Source organism: Tenrec ecaudatus, chromosome 7, assembly GCF_050624435.1.
Source record: "Tenrec ecaudatus isolate mTenEca1 chromosome 7, mTenEca1.hap1, whole genome shotgun sequence".
NCBI lineage: Eukaryota > Metazoa > Chordata > Mammalia > Afrosoricida > Tenrecidae > Tenrec > Tenrec ecaudatus.
Genome location: NC_134536.1, coordinates 118,919,098 through 118,941,554, shown reverse-complemented (window position 1 = coordinate 118,941,554; position 22,457 = coordinate 118,919,098). Strand labels below are relative to the sequence as shown.

Below are 22,457 nucleotides of genomic sequence, written 5' to 3'. Positions count from 1 at the left end.
TGCCCCTCAGGGGCGTGGAAGTGTGTGTGTCTACAAGGGCCTCACCTTCTCGTGGGTGTTCAAGATAACCGTGGGAACAAAGACCCTGAAGTGCAGCTGTGGGCGGTGACAGAGGCCTGACAGGAGGAGCACAGCTAGCCTTTGAACCAACGTGTTTGTGTTGTATTTGTTTTCCTCTCTCCTGAAGGACTTGGGAAATGGCCCCCTGGGATGGATGATTGGAAGGAAGGGGAGAGCAGGGGACGGGACGCGGTCTCTCTTTCTCAAGCTCTCGGCCACTCCGCAGCCCAAAGCGGACTGTGAGGGTGTGCGCCAGGTAGCAGGCGGGGAAGAGGCCTCTGCTAACTTCCTCTGCTGAACGCGTGCGCTGGGGCGGTAGGTGCCGGCGAGGCCGCGCGTCCCGCCCCCGGGGCCGGGAAGGGGCGGGGCCTGACCGGGCCCGCCCCCCGTGGGTCCCTCCTCCAGGCCGCTCCTCCAGGCCGCTGCCCGGTGCCCCGCCAGCCTCGGCCACCGCCGCCCGCGGGAGGCTTGCAGCGCGGATCCCAGCGCCAGGCGCGCTGCGCGGGCGCCTTGCCTGCCGGGCCGCGCCGCTGCCCCTGCCGCTGCCCCAGCCGGTGAGTCCCGTCCCGCTGCGGGAGGCGCGGACCGGGTGGAGCCGGGGAGGGGGTCGGGGCGGCGATCTTGGGGAGCCCCAGAGCCCCAGCCTGGGGCTGGATCACCATCGCGGTGTCGGGGCCGAGGGCGTGGGGACTGGACCCACTGGGCTAGAGGTAAGGGCTGCGATGCCAGAGCGCCCCAGGAGTCAGCCCGGGAGGCAGGGCGAGGGGCGCCATGCCCGCATTCTCGGGGCGCCCTCCGCCGGGCGGTTGGGCACGGAACCCGAGAGGAGAATGGGGTGGAGAGGAAGCCCGGGGCGGACTGGAGGAGACGGGGAGCCCAGGGGAGGGCATCCCCGGAAAAGAAAGCAACCAGTGGGGTGGGGCAGGCGTGTGAGTGGCTCCTTGGAGATAGACCGTAGGGGCTTCCGAAGGGTAGGCGTGGGAAGCGGAGTTGGACAGAGAATCAGGAGGTGCTCGGATGTCTGGGTGGGCACTTGGGAGGATGGGAAAGTTGCAGAGGGAAGGGGGTGTCCGAAGGTGGCAGGATGGGGGCGGGGGCCCGTGACTCAGGAAATGACTTGGCTATCACAACTCAGCCCTTGGTGTACTGGGGACACAGAAACCTTAATAGAGTACCCACCCCAGCGAGGGAGGCAGCAAGATCAGGCAACCCCAGACCTAGACGGACTGTGGGTGGGGACCTGGCACTTGGGGGCTATGGGCCTGTGTCTAAAACTAGGTGGGTGCACCTCATTGACCCCACGCTGGGACCTGGAGGCTGCAGGGGCACCGTGCTTTCCTGGACAGCTCTGGGCGCCCAAGGTCCGGAGTGGGTGCTTTGCCTTGAATTACACTCCCTATCTCTGCGCTGCATTAGACGTGATTTGCATAGGCATTCCACAAGAAGAGTGGAAAAGAATGACTGTGGGGTGAGATTTCAAATGTCCAGGTCAGATCAGCCTGTGTGTGTGGTAGGCATAACTCCTAGAATCGAGGGGTACAGGATTTAAATCGACAGGGGTTACTTGCTGCCCGGCTCTCTTGTAGTCTGAGAGACTATCTCCGGAGTTAAGTAAGACTGGAGGAAAATAGGCACCAGGCAAACACCCACAAACTGCATTCCACAGCCTAGGAAGCTCGCTGGCATTTTGCAGTGGGGGCTGCCCTTAGTGAAGTCAATAGAACAGTCACCTGCACGAAAAGTGGACCACCCCTGGCTGTCCTCTTGCCATCCACAGCCGCGTATGTTCCTTAAGGTACCTTCCCTCCTCTTAAGCCTTTGGCCCTTCATCCAGCAGCCATTAGGGAGTCAGGCTGCCTAGGGCCTGCGTGGGTGGGTATCCAAGGGCCTGCCCAAAGGAAAACAACTGAATACATCGGTTTGTTTAAGTGACATTGCACACACCCTATCAATATGGTTAGTTACACATAGTCATTAGTTTGATGATTTGGTGTAAACAGCTTATTTGGCAAGACCCTGGACTCCTGAATTCTATTCAGTGCATTTCTCTATTCGAAGGTTCCAGACTTGGTGGTGAGGCTGACTTGTGAATACTGATCTGTTTTCTGACACTGATCTGAGCTACCTGGGAGGTCTGGAAGGCCATTTTGGCAGCTAGCATCTGTTGGGCCCATCGCTGTTGTTATTATTATTTTTGCTTCATGAGAAAGAGATCTCTTCAATAATTATGCAAGTTAACAGGAAAACAATTTATTCCTTTTGCACATAGCTTGTCAGGCCAGATCTTTTCATCGAGGGGATGGGCTTTTTTGAGTAGTCTGAACCCTGCCACCCAATCTGCATGATCATTGTTGCGGCAGAATTCTTATGCACTTGGACGAAAAGCTAGCGGACTCTTCCAATTTTTATCCAATCGTTAAAATAAATATGTCAGTATTTATACATTCAAGCGAGTATTTCTCCCCTTCAGAAGGCCCGTCTTGGCAAGCTGTGGACTGATGTTACGGTGCCGTCACTGCTGAGAATAGCTTGGGAGCTCCCTCTCCGGTCTTCAGAGGTGTTGGCATATTCGCTCCATCTGGGCGGTGTGAAAGAGCCAAACACTGCCACTTGGGGCCAACTCTGCCTTCCGAGGTGGGCGTCGGAGATTATGCTAAGTGTGTCCATTAGAGTAATGAACATGCTCTGGAAGGATGGGCAGTCCTGAAAGAAGCCTCCAGTAAAGTGGTGTGTGTTTAGAATCGGAAAGTAATTACTTTGAATTACAACTGTCATTTGACTGTTTATCCTCTGGTGTGTGTGTGGGGGAACAAAAGGCTCCATTACGGTTTTTTTTGTCATGCATTACATCTTCCTGGGCTAAAGAAAACAAGTCTTCCTTTTCCCCTTCCAGATACTGCATGGTGGGCAGTTCAAAACCACCAGCAGATCCAAGGGAGAAAAACTGGACTTTCTACTCCTATCAACAGTTACAGTCTCGGAAACCCACAGGGGGTGCTGTGAGTCCGCACTGACTCGATGGCAGTGAGGTTTGGGGGCCAGAAGTTTGAGTTCAGGGCACCTGGTCTCGGAGAAGTCTTTCTCTCTGGTGGCGCTACAGCAGGTATTTGTCTCTTTAGCTTCTGCGTCCCAGTTCCTTGGCATCACCTTGTGTCTTGGCATCTGATTTACCTCCTCTCTCGTCTGCTCACGTGTTGAATCTCTTTGTTCTAAACAGAGATGGACTCCAAATACACCCAGCACTAATCCTGCATCATAAACATAGCAAAGTCAGCCGTACCAAATGGGATGATACCCTCAGGCACACAGATTCAGATTACTACACATGTTTTTTGGGGGAGCGGGGTGTGCGGTGGGAGGACACCCTTCATGGTATAGAGGATATGCGACAGGCTGCTAAATATATGGTCAGCAGTTTGAAATCACCAGCCTTTCTGAGGGAGAAACGCCAGGCTGTCTACTTCCATCAAGAGTTACAATCTCGGAAACTCACAGGGGCAACTTTACCTTGTCTGGTTGGGTTGTTATAAGTCAGCATGGACTCTATGCTAGTGAGCTGTTGTTGTTGTTTTTCTTGAGGGTGGGGAAACATAAGTCAACCTGTAATACCCTGAAAGGAGACAGCAGCTACGAAAGTATTTCATGAGGGAGACATCACTGTCAGACCATTCTTACCTGAAGTGTTCATATAATGGTATTTGGTTGTGATCCGTCACTTCTTTGTGGTTATGTGCATGTCAAGTGCCAGCAGGCGACAGAGTAACCAAACTAGTTGTCATGAAGTCCATCCCGACCTTTGGTGGTACCCCTGAGTGCCAGAGAGGCAAGGCATTCTGCAGAGCTTTCATTAGTTGCCATCTTTCGGAAGCTGATCGATAGGCCATCCTTCTGAGGTGTCTCCAGATAGATTCTAACTGCCCAGCTTGTGGTTAGCAAATGAACATGTACGACTCTGTACCACCCAGGGAGCTCTATAACTACAGTGGTTCTTAAGAGGAACGTGTGCATGCCTGTGTGTGTGTGTGTGTGTGTGTGTGTGTGTGTGTGTGTGTGTGTGTGAATGTGTGAATAAGAGATCTTGCCCTCTAGGAGACAGCCATCACGGTCTTGAGATATTTGCCAAACTGCATGAGGGAAAAGACTAGAGATGCTGCTAAGCATCCTAGAATGGGTAGCCAGCCCTTCACAACACAGGATTATCTGGTGCTCCGCTCCAGGAGTCCTAGGAAACCGTAGACTCAAGCATGGGATTTGGGGAGAGCATAAGCTTGCATTAGCGTCTGGTACCACCTGAAGAGACGGTATGGGGCCAAATGAAAGAGGTCATGGATATCGAAGGCTGGAACACCCACCAAGTGCCCAGTCTACGTTATCTCTCGTTCTTATGACTGCTAAGTTGATCTGGGTAAAATGGTCCTTGGTGGTGTGGATGGAGAAATGCTCTACTGTAACCAAAAGGCAGGCTATTCAAACCCTCCCAGAGGTGCCCACAAGAAAGGCCTGGCGATCTCCTCCGAAAGGGCACTCACAGCTTTGAAAACCCTGCAGAGCACTGCTTGAGCCTATAATACCTTTGAATCAGAATCTCCTCCAGGGGAATGGGTATGTTTCATGCTTTAAACAGTGCATGTCTCTTAAACCCATTCTATAGAGAAACTTCCCAGCTCTCCTTTTTACTGGAATTTTTGATGATGAATTAGGTGGTGTCTAGGCACAGTACAGGTTTATCGCTTCAATCCTTGTGTACAGCGGCAGGGCAGGAGCATTGACTTACAGGCTCTAGCATGCACCTGTAGCCTGGCTCAGTTCTGCCCAGGCTTATCCAGGCAGCTGCATGTAGACTGCAGATCCCACCAGCTGAGCACACAGGGAAGAACCCCCCCACCCCCTCTCCTTGACTTCTCTCATGGAGAATGAACAGGGACTAAGTTGGGAGGGGCTTGCTGTCCCTTCTGGGCCACACCTGGAAGGAAGAGAAAGCTGGGCCAGGCTGTCCCCTCTGGCCGAGATAATCTCCCAATTTCAACAATCTTTACTTAATTCCCTGGTTCCCCCAAATCCATTGCCATTGCGTCGATTCCAGCTTGTAGTGACCGCATAGGACAGAGTAGAATTACCCCATAAAGTAATGGGGTATAGGTCCAAGACTATAGGTTTTTAGTGAAGCCAACTGCATGTCTTCCTCAGAATATGCCAGTGGGTTTGAATCCCTGCCCTTCCAGTTAGCAACCAAGTGCTTCAACTACTTCAGCACCAGGGTGCCTTCAAAGATCCGGTCTATACACCAGTAAAGTTTCTCTGTGCTGTAGACAGGCAATGAGATCTGGCATTTTGCCTTTGCTTTTCCTTAGCACCTCCTCTTCAAGCCAAGAATTCTTATGGGGGCCCCTTCATTTTGAACAACACACTTCAAACAAACTCAGGTTGTTTGTTTTTTTAAAAAAAATAATTTTATTGGGGGCTCATACAACTCTTATCACAATCCATACATACATCAATTGTGTAAAACACATTTGTACATTAATTGCCCTCACCATTCTCAAAACATTTGCTCTCCACCTAAGCCCCTGGCATCAGCTCATTTTACCCCCCCTTCCCCACTCCTCCCTCCCTCATGAACCCTTGATAATATATAAATTATTATTTTGTCATACCTTACACTGTCTGACATCTCCTTTCACCCACTTTTGTGTTGTCTATCCCCCAGGGAGGAGGTTATATGTAGATCCCTGTAATCAGTTCCACCTTTCCACCACACTCTCCCTCCGCCCTCCCATTATTGCCACTCTCACCACTGGTCCTGAAGGGATCATCCGTCCTAGATTCCCTGTGTTTCCAGTTCCTATCTGTACCAATGTATATCCTCTGTTCTAGCCAGATTTGTAAGGTAGAATTGGGATGATGATAATGGATGGGGAGGAAGCATTTAGGAACCAGAGCAAAGTTGTATGTTTCATCTTTGCTACACTGCACCCTGACTGGCTCATCTCCTCCCCGCGACCCTTCCGTAAAGGGGATGTCCAGTTGCCTACAGATGGGCTTTGGGTCCCCACTCCACACTTCCCCTCATTCACAATGATAATGATTTTTGTTCTTTGATGCCTGATATCTTATCCTTTCAACACCTCATGATCACAAAGGCTGGTGCACTTCTTCCATGTGGGCTTTGTTGCTTCTGAACTAGATAGATGATTGTTTACCTTCAAGTCTTTAAGATCTAAGATGCTATATCTTTTGATAACCGGGCTCCATCAGCTTTCTTCACCACATTTGCTTATGCACCCACTTTGTCTTCAGCGGTTGTGTCGGGAAGGTGAGCATCATGTAATACCAGTTTAATAGAACAAAGTATTCTTGCATTGAGGGAGTACTTGAGTGGAGGCCCAATGTCCATCTGCTACTTTAATACTAAACCTATAAATATATGCACATAGACCGATTTCCCCATCTTCATATATAAATATATTTACATATGTTCATGCCTTTATTTAGACCTGTATAAATGCCCTTTGCCTCCTCGCTCTTTCCTCTATTTCCTTTTCCTTTTACTTTCCTCTTGTCCCACTATCGTATTCAGCCTTCATTTGGGTTTCGGTAATTCCTCTCAGTTACATTACCCTTGATCATGCCCTACCAGGCTTTCTGCACCCTCCTCACCACCGATTTGGATCACTTTTTTGTTCTCTTGTCCTGGGTTTGTTAACATCACTTTCTTCCACCACCACCCCACTTCCCCTTCTCCCATTTCCTCTCAGAACTGTCAGTTCCATTGTTTTTTCCTCCAGATTGTTCATGAAGCCTATTTTATTTTGATAGACCTGCGGAGATAACATGCACAAAACCAAGACAGAGCAAAACCAAGCAACAAAAGAAAAGAAAACAACAAAAGGCCAATAACAACAACAACAAAGAAAAGCCTGTAGTTAGTTCAAGGACTATTTGTTGGCCTTTAGGAGTGTTTTCCAGTTGAGTCTGATGGGGCACCAAGCCCTGGTCCCAAAGTCTATTTTTGGTATTCTCTAGGGACTTCGTTGCTCTGTTCCCCTTGCTGTTCGCTTGCCCACCCTTAATTAGTGTTTTACCTCGGTGTGGTAGGATCAGATCGGGCGCAATTCCCACACTGTGTCTCCAGTGTTGTCCCCTGTAGGGCTATGGCAGACTCCAGTTTTTAAAAATGATTTTACTGGAGGCTCCTACAGCTCTTTTCACAATCCATCTATCCATCCATCTATCCATCGTTTCAGCACATTTGTACATTTGTTGCCATCATCATTCTCAAAACATGTTCTTTCTACTTGGGCCCTTGGTATTGGCTTCTCACTTTCCCCCTCCCTTCCTCATGAACTCTTGATAATTTATAAATTAGTATTATTTTTTCATGTCTTACACTGACTAATGTCTCCCTTCACCCACTTTTCTGTTGTCCATCCCCCTGGGAGGGAGTTATATATAGATCATTGTTATTGGTCCCCCCTTTCTTCTCCCACCTTTCCCTTACCTTCCTGGTATTGCTACACTCATTATTGGTCCTGAAGGGTTTACCTGTCCTGGATTCCCTGTGTTTCCAACTCTTATCTCTACCCATGTCCATGCTCTGGTCTAGCCAGATTTGTACGGTAGAATTTGGATCATGAAAGTGGGGCAGAGGAAGGATTAAAGAACTAGAGGAAAATTGTATGTTTCATTGGTGCTACACTGCATTCTGACTGGCTCGTCTCTTTCTTGCAGACTTCACTTTTGTTCTGCATGGGGTTACTCTGGTATCTGGGGGTGGGGATGTGGCCTCCTTCCTGCCTGGGCACCACTTTGCTCTTCTCAGTCTGCGCTCACCTCAGAAAGGCTGGAGCCACATGAGTGCAGTCAGCTCACCAGTTAGCCAGGGGTTGTCAAATGCCTAGAGCAGAGTGTTCAGTGGCGAGGGTTGTAAGTAAATCTCTCACTGCCATCAACCCTATGGACAGAGCAAAACTGCCCCCGTAGCCTTCCTAAATTGTAACTTTTTATGGGAGTAGAAAGCCTCAACTTTCTCCCGAAGAGCAGGTAATGGTTTCAAACTGCTGACTTTGTGGTTATCTGTGAACTAGAACTCCTTAGTGCTGAAGTTCTCAACCCGGGCTGCACAATAGCTTGACCTGAGCTTGACCAAGCATTGATTCTGTGTCTCCTCATCAGAATTTCAACACGCTCCTCGCATGATTTTGGTCTCTAGAGTTGAGGGTTAAGGACCACTGCCTCTTGGGTTGTAAGTTTATTGACCTGCATTCAGAAAAGTGAACAAAGAACAGCTAAATAAATGTGTGAGTGAGAGAGAGAGAGAGAGAGAGAGAGAGAGAGAGAGAGAGAGAGAGAGAGAGAGAGAGAGAGAGAAAGTGTGTCATATAAGTATTTGGTCTAACTTTTATTACCGTTTGCTGGATTGTAATGTAGAGTTTATTTCTTCTAACAGATTTCAGACCAAAACAGTCAGGAGACCATTGCTTTAGATCCTTGTTGTCAGGCCCCACGGTGTGGCCCTGCACACTGGATGGAGGCACTATCCTGCACCATCTCCATGACCTATGGTGGGTCAGACTGCTGTCATCCACAGGCTTCTATTAGCCCATTTTTAGAAGCTGCTCACCAGGTATTTTTCCGTAGCCCTACTCAGTCTGGAAGTCCCTCTGAAACCTGTTTGCATCACAGCGAAACAAGCCTCCATTGGTAGATAGGTGGTAGCTGCATATGAGGTATATTGGCTGGAAATGAAAGCCGTGTCCCTTACATGGAAGGCAAGAATTCTACCACTAGACCAGTACTTCTTCTTTTAGAGCTTTAAGCAAACAAAAAACACTGATTCTGAGTCAATCCCCTGTGTTGTAGACGAGGTGTACCCCCACAGGGTTTTCATATGGTCACCTTTCAGAAGCAGATTGCCAAGCATTTGCTCAGAGGAACCTCTGGGCGGCCTCAAGTAATGAACCTTTCTGAGAATAGCCAAGTATGTAGCCATTCGTGCCACCCAGAAACTTCTTTCAGAGCCTTGTTGTGGTTGTGTGGCATCAATTCCGTTAGGCTTTGACCTTTCAAACCCCAAAACACTGCCATTAAGCCAATTCCGACTCACAGCAACTCTTCAAGGATGAATGGGACTGCTGCTTTGGTTTTCTGAAGCTGTAAATCTCTATGGGAGCAGAATGCCTCGTCTTTTTCCTACATAGGGATGGGTGGATTTGAACTGCTGAACTTGTGGTCAGCCCACTGTGCCACCAGTGCTCTTAAAGACACCTAATTAATCTTGGTAAAGTTACCTGGCTCATCACTATATCCTTCAGTACTTCTAACAATTTTCAAAGTGCCTTTTATATACTTGTGAAATGCAACTTTTGCAACATCCTAGGAAACAGGAAGAGGAGAAATGCGAGGCTTTCCACTCCTAGGAAGAATTACACTTTTGCAAACACACAGGGGCAGTTCTACGCTGCCCCAGGGCCACTCTGAGTCAGGATTGACTCAATGGCAGTGCGTGTCAGCATAAGGCATAAAAGGGGAGTGTCAGATGTATTGCTTAGTGATGAAAGAAATGAGTTTGGGAGGGTAAGACATTTGCTTAAAGTTATAATGAGGCCCAAGTAGGGTCACAAACCCAGGACTCCTGATTACTGCTACAGGGCTCTATCCACCACATCTCTGCTTCTTCTGATTTAGTAGACTCTGTGAGAAGAAAGGGGACTACAGACAAAGCATGTGTTGGCATCAGCATTAAAAATATATATACTAATTGTCAGCTACACAAGCCCTCCGGAAAGAGGACTGAAATGCCATGGTCTGCCAGAGAAGAACAAGCACATCTGTCTTGGAAGAAGTACAGGCAGATGTTCCTTAACCGCAAGAATGGTGAGATGTCACCTTATGTACTCTGGATGTGGTCTCAGGAGAGGCCATCGCTGGAAAAGGGCATCACGCTTGGTAGAGGAGCGGGCCAGTGAAAAGGAGGAAGCCCTTCAAAAAGAGGGATTGACACAGTCGCTGCCACAGCGTGCTCAGGCACAACAGTAATTGTGAGACTGGTGCAGGGCCGTATTGCACTTAGGATCGCTGTGAGCTGGCGCTGACCTGGTGGTATCTAACAACAACAATCAGGAAATGTACTTACATTTAATTAAATTCTCAGAACACCCTCATGACCTGGTAAGTGCAGGGGAGCACTGCCCCTTCGGGTTTCCACGGCTCTTAAGTCTTTATGGGAGCAGAAAGTCTCATGGTTCGCCCTCAGAGTGGCTGGTGGGTTTGACTCTCTGACCATGCGGTTAGCAGCCCAGCCCATTACCCACGGAGGCACCAGGGCTCCATCATTGTAAAGAGGGACAATAATAAGGTTGTGGTAAGGACATATTGAATTAACCCACACAGACAGTACTTGGCACACAGTAATTGCTCAGTAAAGGTTATTGTGATACATCATTGTTTGAGACCACCAGGATTTTGTGGGAAGAAATGACCAGTAATATTGTCTTTGTGTTGAGCCTGAATTCTAAAGCAAATTATAGAAGGCAGAGACTCTTGCATATTTAGCAAGTCCAAGAATTCTTCTTTCTGTCCATTTCCAAGCTGTTTAAGTAGCTTGACTTATTCCTATTTTTCAATAAAGGAGGATTCAGCACCATAGCAGAACAATACTTGAATGAGTGAGTTAATTATAATGAAGAAGAATATTGATATATGAGGGGGTACCCCTCCAAACCAAAATTTTTTCGAAGTTGTGTATTTAATTTTTTTTTCTTTTTACGAAACAATCTTATCACCTTCAAAGTACTCTCCATTACCCTTACTACATTTGTCAAATCTGCGATTCCACTCTTGGAAACATTTTCCAGATTCATCTGTTTGGTAGGCTGACAGCACCTCTGTGGTAGTTACATAATCTGGTGTCAATTTGCGATTTGGGAGGATTAAGAGTGAAGGGGTGGAGTCTAATCTGTCAATTGGATCATAGCCAATGAGGTGCCTGTGTGGGTATGCCCTTCTGTTGAGAATTCTGGGAAATCTGATATTTCCTCCTTGGGGCGGAACACACCTCTCACTCCCTGGGAGACATCGCAGCTGATAAGACACATGAAACTATGCCAATGCCCTGAGCTAGAGGAGCCATATGGACCTACCCTGATGCAACCAGACCTCTGAAGCCGAAGAAGCCACTTAAAGGCCCCTGCTAGCGCTGAGATGCTTACAAAGCCACTGGATCCAAAGACTTTCTACACACTGGCCTGTGATCATCCTGCATTTGCTGTCATTGCAGGTGTTTCATGAGTCTGAAGAGGAGTTTATAGATTTGTATAGGACACATGGGCTAATGTCGGACTTAAGAACTTGATCTGGACTGGACTGGGATGTTTTCTCAATATTCACCTGCTCTTGTATACGTACCTCTTTCTTATACACATCTGCATGTTTATGAATTTGTTTCTCTACCCAGACTGACATTTTTTTCACCTTTTTAAAAAAAATCATTTCATTGGGGGCTCAAACAGTTCTTACTATAATCCATACATCAATCCATTGTGTCAAGCACATTTGTACATTTGTTGCCCTCATCATTTTTTAAAATTTTCTTTTACTTGAGCCCTTGATTTCAGCTCATTTTCCCCCTCCCTCCTCCATCCTCCCTGCATGAATCCTTGATAATTTATAAATTATTATTTTTCATGTTTTACACTTCCCGGTGTCTCCCTTCACCCAATTTTCTGTTGTCCATCTCCCTGGGAGAGGGTTATCTGTAGATTGTTGTGATCGGTTCCCCCTTTCTCTTCCCACCTTCCCCTTCCCCTCCTGGTATCGCTACTGTCATTATTAGTCTTAAGGGGTTTATTTGCCTTGGATTCCCTGTGTTTCCACATCGTATCTGTACCAGTGTACATCCTCTGGTCTAGCCAGATTTGTAAGGTAGAATTGGGATCATGATAGGGGGTGGGGAGGAAGCATTAAGGAACTAGAGGAAAGTTGTATGTTTCATTGGTGCTGTACTGCACCCTGACTGGGCTCGTCTCTTCCTTGTGACCTTTCTGTAAGCGGGTGTTCAATTGTCTACAGATGGGCTTTGGATCGCCACTCTGCACTCCCTATCATTCACATTAATATGGTTTTTTTGTTCTGGATCTTTGATGCCTGATACCTGATCCCATCAACACTTCATGATCACACAGGCTGGTGTGCTTCTTCCATGTGGACTTTGCTGCTTCTCAGCCAGATAGCTCCTTGTTTGTCTTCAAGCCTTTCAGACCCCAGATGCTATATCTTTTGATAGCTGGGTATCATCAGCTTTCTTCACCACATTTGCTGTGCACCTATTTTGTTTTCAGTTATTGTGTCGGAAAGGGGAGAACAGTGCTCTTGCATTGAGGGAGTATTTGAGTAGAGGCCAAATGTCCACCTGCTACCTTGATACTTAACATATGTTGTACACAGATCTCTTTCCCTATCATTATATATAAATATATTCATATATGTACATGCCTATATTTAGACCCCTAGCTCGTTCCCCTATTTACTTTCACTTTCCTCTTGTCCCACTATCATGTTCAGTCTTCGTTCAGGTTTTAGGAATTCCTCTCGGTTACATTGCCCTTGATCAAGTCCTACCAGGTATCCTACACCCTCCTTGCCATCAATTTTAGATCACTTATTCCCTTGTCCCTGGGTTTGTTATCACCCACTTCCATTCCCTGCCTTCCCTCTTTCCCATGTCCCCGGAACCATCAGTCCTGTTGTTTTCTCTTCCAGGTTGTTTATACCACCTATCTTATCTAGATAGACACGCAGAGATAAAAATAAGCACAAAAACAAGGCAGAGCAAAACAAAACAACAAAAGAACCACAACAAAACCCCCAACAACAACAACAAAAATGACCCCAAAAAGCCTATAAATAGGTCCAGGTTTGTTTATTGACCTTTAGGCATGTCTTCACCTCTTCTACATCATCAAATCACTGTCCTTTCATGTCCCTCTTCATTTGAGGAAACAAAAAGAAGTCACACAGAGCGAGGTCAGGTGAATAAGATGCATGGGGCAAGAGAAGCATGCTGTTTTTTTGCCAAACACTGGTGCACTGAGATGGCTGCATGAGCAGGTGCATTGTCGTGGTGGCAAAACCTCCCCTCCTCCCTCATGATCCCTTGATAATTTATAAATTATTATTATTCTGTCATGTCATACTGTCCAACGTCTCCCTTCACCCACTTACATCACAATTTTTTTTATATCTATATTTTTATATTGGGGGGTACAAAAGCCAGCAGCCCCTATAGTGGGCCCTATTCGGTGGCAGCTTCTTGTTGCACAGGGTTAAGGAAGACTTTGAGGAAATAAAAGTTGTTTGGAAAGCTCCAGGCATGGTTGCTTTGTATGTTGTGATGGGTAGAAGGGATGAAGTGAAGGGTGAGGGCAGGCCCTCACACCCTCCATCTTGCCTCAGACTAGGTCCTGGAACCCTGGGGCTGAGAAAGCGCCACTCTCAGTCCTGCTTCTTGGGATTGTTGACGGCCACGTAGTGATAGAGAACGACAAGCAATAAGAGCGACACGCCCAGCATGTTGGCGAAGATGGCGAGCTGCACGTCCGTGATCATCCTGACCAGCCCGGCTTGGCTCCGACGCTCTCAGCGCACAACTTGGCGGTCCGCGACGTGGGCCGGAACCTACATCACAATTTTTGCGGCATTTTTCCAGAGCAGGAAACATTTCACATGCGCATGCTATCAAGTCTGCCATCAAGAAAAAAATGAGGTTGTAGCAAAACTTTTTATGAAAAAATTCACTGTGACCTGAGTGACGCCAGGCGAAACCACTGAGTGCACTGACTCAGAGCAAATTACTAGATGCTCGCCTAGTGGGCAAAATGTGTACTACAAAAGCTCCGCCCAGCAAAGCTTTGTTTCCTTTTTTTTTTGGGGGGGGGGGTGTAACCCCTTTGTATAATACAGTTCAACAGAGAAAATTCAAGTTTCAGGAAGGGTACATCTAGAGAAGATCTAAAGCTAGCCTATGGCTTAGAGCAGCAGTTCTCAGCCTGGGGGCCGCGACCCCTTTGAGAGTCAAATGACCCTTTCACAGGGGTCACCTAAGACCATATTTCTGATAGTCTTAGGAACGAAGACAACACTCCTCTATCCGTCTCCAGGCAGGTCCGCCCACATGCAGATACACTGACATACAGGGTCGCCACAACATGAGGAACTGTATTAAAGAGTCACAGCATTAGGAAGGTTGAGATCCACTGGCTTAGAGTGACCTGGTTCCTAGGTTTAGCAAAGTCCCATCCCAATGCCTAAAACCTGTGGCTGCTAACCAAAAAGTCAGGGGTTTAAACCCACCAGCTCCTTTTTTGGGAGAACGATGAGGCTGCGCTTCCTGTAAAGACTTACAGTCTTGGAAACTGATGATCAGCACTTTTGAATTCAAGAGGCTCTTCAAAAGTTTTAAGGTGAAAGTCTGCAAACAGGAAACTGAAAGGAGACTGGACTTAAACCAAAGTGGTTCAAGATGAAAATTCGCACACACACAAACATGCTGAAGATTGCCTTTTGCGAGAAAAGCAGCTTTTTGTTGCTAATATCTCTTCCTTTTCTTCTTAGAGCCACTAATTTTTAGATAATTGATCTCAAACATTGCAGATTGTTGTTGGGCTCCTACATTCAAGAGAAGGAAACACGTTCCCAGCCCTGCCCTGTCCTCACAATTGTTATGTTTGAGCCTGTTGACAAAACCACTGTGTCACTATTTCCTTGAAGGTCTTCCTCGCTTTTGCTGACCCTGTACATTACCAAGCAGGATGCCCTTTTCCAGAGAATGGCCTCTCCTGATAACAGTACCAAAGTACTCGCGACAAAGACCCGACACCTTCTCTTCTGAGGAGTATTCGGCCAAGTCAGATTGTTTGTTTGTTTTTCTGGCAGTCCACGGGACTTTCAATATCATTCACCAACACCATCATTCAAGTGCATCACTTCTTCTTGGATCTTCTTTATTGACTGTCCAGTTTTTACATTCACATGAAGTGTTAGAAAATGCCATGGCCTGTGTCTTGGACACCTTAGACCTCAAAATCACATCGTACTCAATGGTGGAGTCTAATGACTTGATTTAGAACATCTATATTCCCTGTCATCTGTTTAATTCCATCCAAAAACTTCATTCCAGGAGCCCAATGCTAACTTTCCTATTCTTGCACTTGAGCAAGCTAAAGACGTTAATGTTATTCTCTTGGGTTTCCAGGGACTCAGAGCACTTCAGAAAACTGAGTTAGCTTTTGTGTGTGTGTATGTGGGGGAGACGCTAATGTTGGAATTGGTTATAGTACTAGGATGTGACCCAGACAGACTCAGATAGAACCCAAGTCACTGAAGCTGGCCAGAATTTCAGGATGATTTCGTTAAATCTGAGTTTGGTAATGTGGCTCAAGTTCACTTGGGAAGGGTGATAGGTATTTCTGGGATCATCTTTTTTTTCATTTCTTCTTCCATCTTGGATACATGGAATGATGATTTGGTTTTGAAGGCTTATCTCCCAGGGAATAATGCCACCTTTTTGCTGCTGTTACCAATTCACAGGAACCCCTGACCTGCCAACCTTGAAGTTAGCAGCCCAACACCTGAGGAAATCCCTTTAACTCCTATGTGAGTTTTCTTCCTTCACTTAGATTTACTTGTGACCATTAAGCGTCTCCATGGGAGACATTAGTATCCTCAGGTCTTAGCAGCTGGATTGTTACCAAGATGGAGGAGCACTCGAGGAAGAGGGAGAAAAGGGAACCAGATATTCTTGGGGTGGAAGCTAGATTGTCGGTATCAGGTTATAATTCCACTGTCGCAGGTGAGGTGGGGTGTGCAATAGGAAACCTGTCAGTTCAGCTACAATACTGTGCTGAGGAACCCTGGTGGTGCTGTGGGTTAAGCAGTGGGCTGCTAACCTCAAGGTGGGCACTCAACGTCCACCAACTGCTCTGTATGAGAAAGATGAGCTTCTCAAGGGCCCGTGTGAGTCAGAATTGACTCAATGGCAGAGGGGTTGACACTTGGAGGGATACCAGGGAAGCATAAGCCATGGTATTTGTGTTGAAGGAGTCCATAGTATATTTGGAGCATCATTTTTGTCACATGAAAGAGAAAGACAACTATAGGTCATTAATAATTATGTGCTAAACTGTGAGGAAAGACACAGTACCATTCGGTGGAGAACAGGGAGACATCAGCATGAGTTATTGTATTCAGTGTAACTCAGGGAAACAAGCTGAGCTTGCGATCTGAAAAGAGAAATAACATCTAGTGGGTACGCATTTCTGATGGAGGAAATAGCTTAAGCTACATACAGAGGCAAAAATCTGTATGGCCATGTATGTGTTTGACAAAAAAAGAAACAGAAAAATGCCCAAGGCCACTGCCATTGAACCAATTCCAGCTCACAGTGATGCTATACAGGGTTTCTGAGACTCTTTGTGGGAGCAGGCAGCCTCGTCTATCTCCTGAGGAGCCACTGGTGGGTTTGAACTGTCAACCATGAGGCTAACAGCCCAACAACTAAGGAAATCCCTTGAACTCCTATTTCAGTTTTCTCCCTAACATGGGGGTGCCACTTCACATACACTTATTTGCTTGTAGCCTGGCTTTTCTCCACGGGGGCTCAGTGGGCAACTAAACGGACAATCGCTAGCCAGGATTTCAGATCTCGATGGCCTTCTAAGTCTTAGAGAAATGGAAAGGAAATCCACTCATTAAAAAAAAGTTTCTTCCATGAGCTTACCATATGCTTGATTCAGTGCTAAGTGCCAGAGACCGAGAAACAAGCAGGATTCCTGTCTCTACATTTTTCTGGGGGAACACAAATAGGGAATGATGAAGGCCACAATAAAAAGTAAGCCAGGATGGGGAAAGTGCGCTCCTGTCTTAGGTGAGGTGAAGGTTAAGATAGAGATTTCAGATTAGCTCTTTCCTTCACAAGAGAAACTTGGTGCCTGGGAAAATAATCGGATCCCATGTCTCACACCAGCCGAACGGAAAAACCAACTTCCACCTTTCACTTCTCTGCCATCTGACACAAACTGCACACGGAGCACTTCTTCCCTGGATCCTAACACCCGAGAGCCAGACCCGACCTTAAAAGTTAAAGGACACAGCCCTCCACACTGCCACGAGGATCCAAGTCCTGAGATGCCACCCACCTGCTTGGGAATCCAAGCAACACATTCATGGTTTTCCCACTGCCTCTTCAGAATGCCAACCCTAAGCTCAGGTCAGAGGACTTCCCCACCTCTAATCTGTTGGTTCCAAGTACTCCTTTCGATTTAGTAATGCAACAGAATCAGTCACAGAACTCATGAATGCACTGTGCTTGTGATTATAGTTTTATCCCAGCAACAAGGAAACACAAGAGGAGACCCAGAGAGCAAGGTCCAGGTGTTGGCATCACAAGAGAAGGGTGTGCCTCCTCCCAGGTGCATAGATGACAGTCCCGAACTTTTACTGGGGTCTCACTATGTAGTCCTGACTGGTTAAGTCACCCAGCTCCCCTGGGCTGTCCAGTCCCCACTTGTGTCATCTCCCCACCCCCACCCCCAAATGTAGCCTGAAGGTCTCATTCAAAGGCACATACGCGATCACTGGGTACCTTGTAAGGTGTAGAGGTTATTGCACAAGAACTCAAAGGCACAGACAAAATTCTTCAGGTACAGTTCATGAAACTTTACATCACTACAAGTTTTGTTGATGGTGGTGCTTTTCCTAATGCAGTTTTACCTTTAGTGTTTACACTTACCTTAACCCATGGACTCTCTCACCAATATACCCAACAGGCAGTTTCCTAACACAAATAAGAATGACCTTGTTAGACTGAAATTAAGTCACCTTTATTTGTATCTACAAGGAGGAAAAAATCAATGATCTTTTAATTCCATTTCCCATGAATTTTTGAGGCCCCACCTCACAAAGTTTATGAAAATAGACTTTTTGGAAAAATAGACTTAAAAGATGCCTCCTCCGGTGTGTGTCTGTGTATAGTTTATGAGGGCTTGGAACATTGAAGATGATGGAACTTTCCCCCTGCATTTCTGAAGCTCCTAACCATTTGATTGCTGTTGAATATGCACCCCCAGAGATACCATGCTCCCATCCAGCACTCTGTCTATGCTCTGTTTGTCCTTCTGGGACCCTGAGTTTATTCTTTGAATGGGGCAATTAGCCCCACCCTCCCTTGCCAAGTCCTTCCTTCCCCTTCGCATCAACTCCCTGACCCCTAAGTTTCTGACCGCATATTACTAATCTTACTGCGCACACACACACACACACACACACACACACACACCACACACACACACATACACACACACACAGTTTTGTTGTTGTTGAAAAGATGGTGCCAAGAAATGTGCCGAAGGAGAAGTATGAATCACAGAGGAGAGCCGTGCAGGTCTTAAGGAAGTTACTTCCATCTGTTATGGACCCTATAGAGAGGCTGAGTGCAGATGCATCCACGTGTGGTTACATGAAAGAAAAAGTAAATTCTACACACCTTTCAATTTGCGACACTGTAATAGATCTCGCAAACCCAGAGAACCACTCAGTCTAAATATTAGTCCAATTGCAAAGGCAGTATAATAATAAACCCATGAGTCCCAAAGGTAGGCAGAGCTATAAAATAACTATATTCGCTTAACGACTATGCACCAGGCTCCGTGCAAGACTTCACGTGCATGATCTCAAATCCCTGCAGATATCCAAACCCTAACTCCTGACGACCCTGTAGGGGATTTCCTAAATCAGAAATCTTCATGGGAGTAAATACCAAAGAGGGATGTCTCATCTGTTTTTAGTGAGAAACAGATGCAGTGGCTGGTCCACAAGCACTACAATTGGTAAGTATCAGAGCTGGCATGGCAGCAGCTCCCTTGTTGGAGAGAGGGTGAAAGAATCAGAGACACTGGCTAATTTATAGGCTGCCTGGGAGTGGACATCTAGCCTGGAATTGGTCCAAGGCAAGACTTTCTGTCAATCCAGGAGTAGGAAGTTTCTGGGGCTGAGTGTATCTACTGTGGCCCCATAAAGATGAACCCAGTGGAGGCATAGACTGTCTGAAGGAGCTCCGGAAGCATTCTCCTCAGTATTTGGTGTGCCTACAAAAGCCCTGTACGTGAGTGCCACACCGCTGCATGCGCCATTGCAGCTCGGAGGTGCTTTCCTCTTGGCCGGAGTGCTTGCAGCTGTCTGGTGCCGCCTGCTAGCTGATTGACAGTGGAGTGAAGCACTGATTCGTGATGATGTGTATGTGAAAATATACGGGGGAATGAATACTCATTGAATACAGTTCTGTTGGCAAACTTTAAAAAACAGAACGAACAGTAACCAACTTTCAGAGGGTTTGCTGGTGGAAAGGTGGGCAGTAGTGGATGATGAATGGCCCTGAGTGACTGATGTTCTCAGTACCCTTTTCCACATATTGGTCCCGAATTGCCCGTGTCTCTAAAAAAGGCAGAGTCCCTGGGTGGAATGGCTGATTAATGCGCCCCACTGCTAACAAAAAGATGTGTGGAACAGAAAAGTGGGTGAAGGGAGATATCGGCCAGTGTAAGATATGACAAAATAATAATAATTTATAAATTATCAAGGGGGAAGGAGGGAGGGTGGGGGAGGGAGGGGGGAAATCAGCTGATACCATGGGCTCAAGGAGAAAGAAAATGTTTTAAGAATGATGATGGCAACACATGTACAAATGTGCATGACACAATGGATGTATGTATGGATTGTGATAAGAATTGTACATGCCCCCAATAAAATGATTTTAAAAAAAACAAAAAAAAGATGTGTGGTTCAAGTCCACCCAGTAATGCTATGGAAGAAAGGCCTGGTGATCTACTTGACAAAAAATTAGCCATCAAAAACCCTATGGAGCACAGACCTACTTTGACATGTGGGCTTGCCCACAAGCAGAACTGGCTTGGCGGCAATAGGTCTATAGGGGCCGGCTGGTCTTACATTGCACATGCACCTTCTCTTGTCTAGAACATTGGTTTTTGAGCACATGCTGCGGAGTAGGAGCTTTACATGTATCATTGGCACTCTTGAAACTTTATATTATGGAAAATTTCAAACAAAGCTGGTATAATGGACCCTCGCCATTCCATTTCAAAAATGATCAACTCATGGTGTACACACACACACACACACACACACACACACACACACACGAGTATTATGAATAGGTATTTCAAAATGTATTTCTAAAAGACTTCATTGTGTTCCTTCAATGTGTCAACAACCCTATTATTTGTTTGTATATGTTTTATTGTGAACTAAGTAAAGGTTTACAGAGCAGATCATTAGTTTTACATTTAAAAATGCATACACATTTTGTTTCCTCATCCATTGTAGCCAGTGTCCAACCTTCACATGCAGATGAAGCAAGTGGAAATGCGATGGCTTAGGGAAGGCACACTTCTTTTAAGTAACCTCCTTGCTTTTCAACACTTAAAAGAGGTCTTATGCAGCAGATTTGCCCAATACAGAGCAGCCTTTGATGTCCTGACTACTGCTTCCATTGAGTCCTGATTGTTAGTAATCTAAGCAAGACGAAATCTTTGTTACCCATTGGTCCAATTGTAAGAATTTTGGTTTTCTTTACACTGAGTTGTAATCCATACTGAAGTTTGCAATCCTTGATCTTCATCAGCAAGTGTTTCAAGTCTTCCTCACTTTCTGCAAGTAAGGTTGTGTCATCTGCTTATCTTTAATAAGCCTTCCTACAATCCTGATGCTGATTCTTCTTCATATAACCCAGCTGCTCTGAGGATTTGTTCAGCATACAGATTGAATAAGTATGGTGACAGACTACAACTCAGAAACACACCTTTCCTGATTTTAAAACATGCAGTATCCCTTGTTCTGTTTTCACAACTGCCTCTGAATCCGTGGACAGGTTCTATGTGAGCATATGAGTTTCAGAGACTGAAGAAGAATTAAAGCATTTGAATTACGCGGCTGGAGAAGAATATCGAAAACACCATGGACTGCTAAAGGAACAAACAAATCTATCTTGGAAGTACAGCCACATTGCTTCTTAGAGGCAAGGCTGTTGAGACTTCATGGCACGTACTTTAGACATGTTTTCAGAAGAGCCCAGCCCCCGGAGAAGACATCATTCTTGGTAAAGTAGGGTGGCAGGGGAAAGTAAAGACACCCTCAACGAGATGGGTTGACACAGTGGCTGCAACCATGGACCGAAACCTAAAGAGCAGTTGTGAGGATGCTGGGCTGGGCGGTGCTTCGTTCTGTTGTACACGGTGTAAGTAGGAACCACCTCAACGGCACTTAACAGCAACAACAGTCCCAGCCACTGTAACCCCCTCAATGTTGAAATACTTATCCTACCTCCTCCCTGTTTCCATTCCTCCTGAATTCCTAACCCTCTGAATTGTGTAGTTGGGCCAGTGTTGCACTTAGGATCTTAAATGATTAATTATTCCACCACAGTAGCATGCTCAATTCTAGACCTGAAGGTAACAAAGGGCCATAGCCTCAGGAGTCCCCACTGTCTCTGTCCGACCAGTAAGGCTGGTCTCATATAATGTTGAGGCTTGTACCACAATATTCTCCCATTCAACCACCCTGCTGTTAGGTGCCTTAGAGTCGATGTTGACTCAGAGTGACCCCCATGTGACAGTAAAACTGCCCGCTTGGTGGAGTGGTTACCTATTGGTCCACAGTTTGAAACCACCAGCTGCTCCATGGAGACAGACAAGGCTTTCTATCCCTGTAACAAATTATTACAGCCTCTGAAACCCAGAGGAGGAGTCTTACCCTGTCCTTCAGGGTTGCTATGAGTCAGAATTGGCTTGATGGCAGAGTTTGGTTTGCGGTTTATGTCTTTATGGAAGCAGATGACCAATCCTTTCCCCTGAAGGACCTTTGGTAGGTTTTAACTGTCAACCTTCACACTTAAAGTTGAGCACTTAATCAATAACAGCCTCTTGCTGTTATTAAAATTAAAACAAAAAAAATATCACTCACTGCCATGGGGTTAATCCCAACTGCTAGTTACTCTCTAATTGTTAGATGCCATCAAGTTGTTTCTGACTCATGGCGACCATATGTACAACAGGATGAAACACTGCCCAGCTCTGTGCCATCCTCACAATTGTTGCTATGTGTGAGCCCATTGGTATAGCTACTACATGAATCCATGTCAATCAGGGTCTTCCTTCTTTCTCTCTCCCTGCATGTTACCAAGCTAAATGTCCTTTTCCAGGAACTGATCTCACATAAAACATATCCAAGGTATATGAAGCAAAGTAAGTGTCATCAACCTTGCTTCTAAGGACCCCTGCTAACTTGTAATTCCTCCAAGACAAATTTGTTTGTTCTTCTAGCAGTACATGATT

The 22,457-nt window shown here is 46.3% G+C and overlaps 2 protein-coding genes across 2 annotated transcripts in view; one reads left to right on the top strand and one right to left on the bottom strand.

The window, feature by feature from the left end:
- The first annotated feature begins 487 nt into the window (after positions 1-487).
- The window catches only part of PAQR8 (progestin and adipoQ receptor family member 8), a 60,808-nt gene continuing 38,838 nt past the window's right edge, over positions 488-22,457 (top strand). The window contains exon 1 of the mRNA XM_075554988.1: positions 488-614. The gene's annotated coding sequence lies outside the window, so the exon portion shown is untranslated. The remainder of the gene's footprint in view (positions 615-22,457) is intronic.
- Positions 13,379-13,726, bottom strand: LOC142452907 (dolichyl-diphosphooligosaccharide--protein glycosyltransferase subunit 4-like). Its single transcript, XM_075554067.1, has one exon. It carries the CDS (start codon positions 13,660-13,662, stop codon positions 13,549-13,551), a length of 114 nt encoding a protein of 37 aa, XP_075410182.1. The 5' UTR covers positions 13,663-13,726; the 3' UTR covers positions 13,379-13,548.

Coding starts and splice junctions, on each gene's coding strand:
- LOC142452907 (XM_075554067.1), bottom strand. CDS start 13,662: ATGATCACGGACGTGCAGCTCGCCATCTTCGCCAACATGCTGGGCGTG.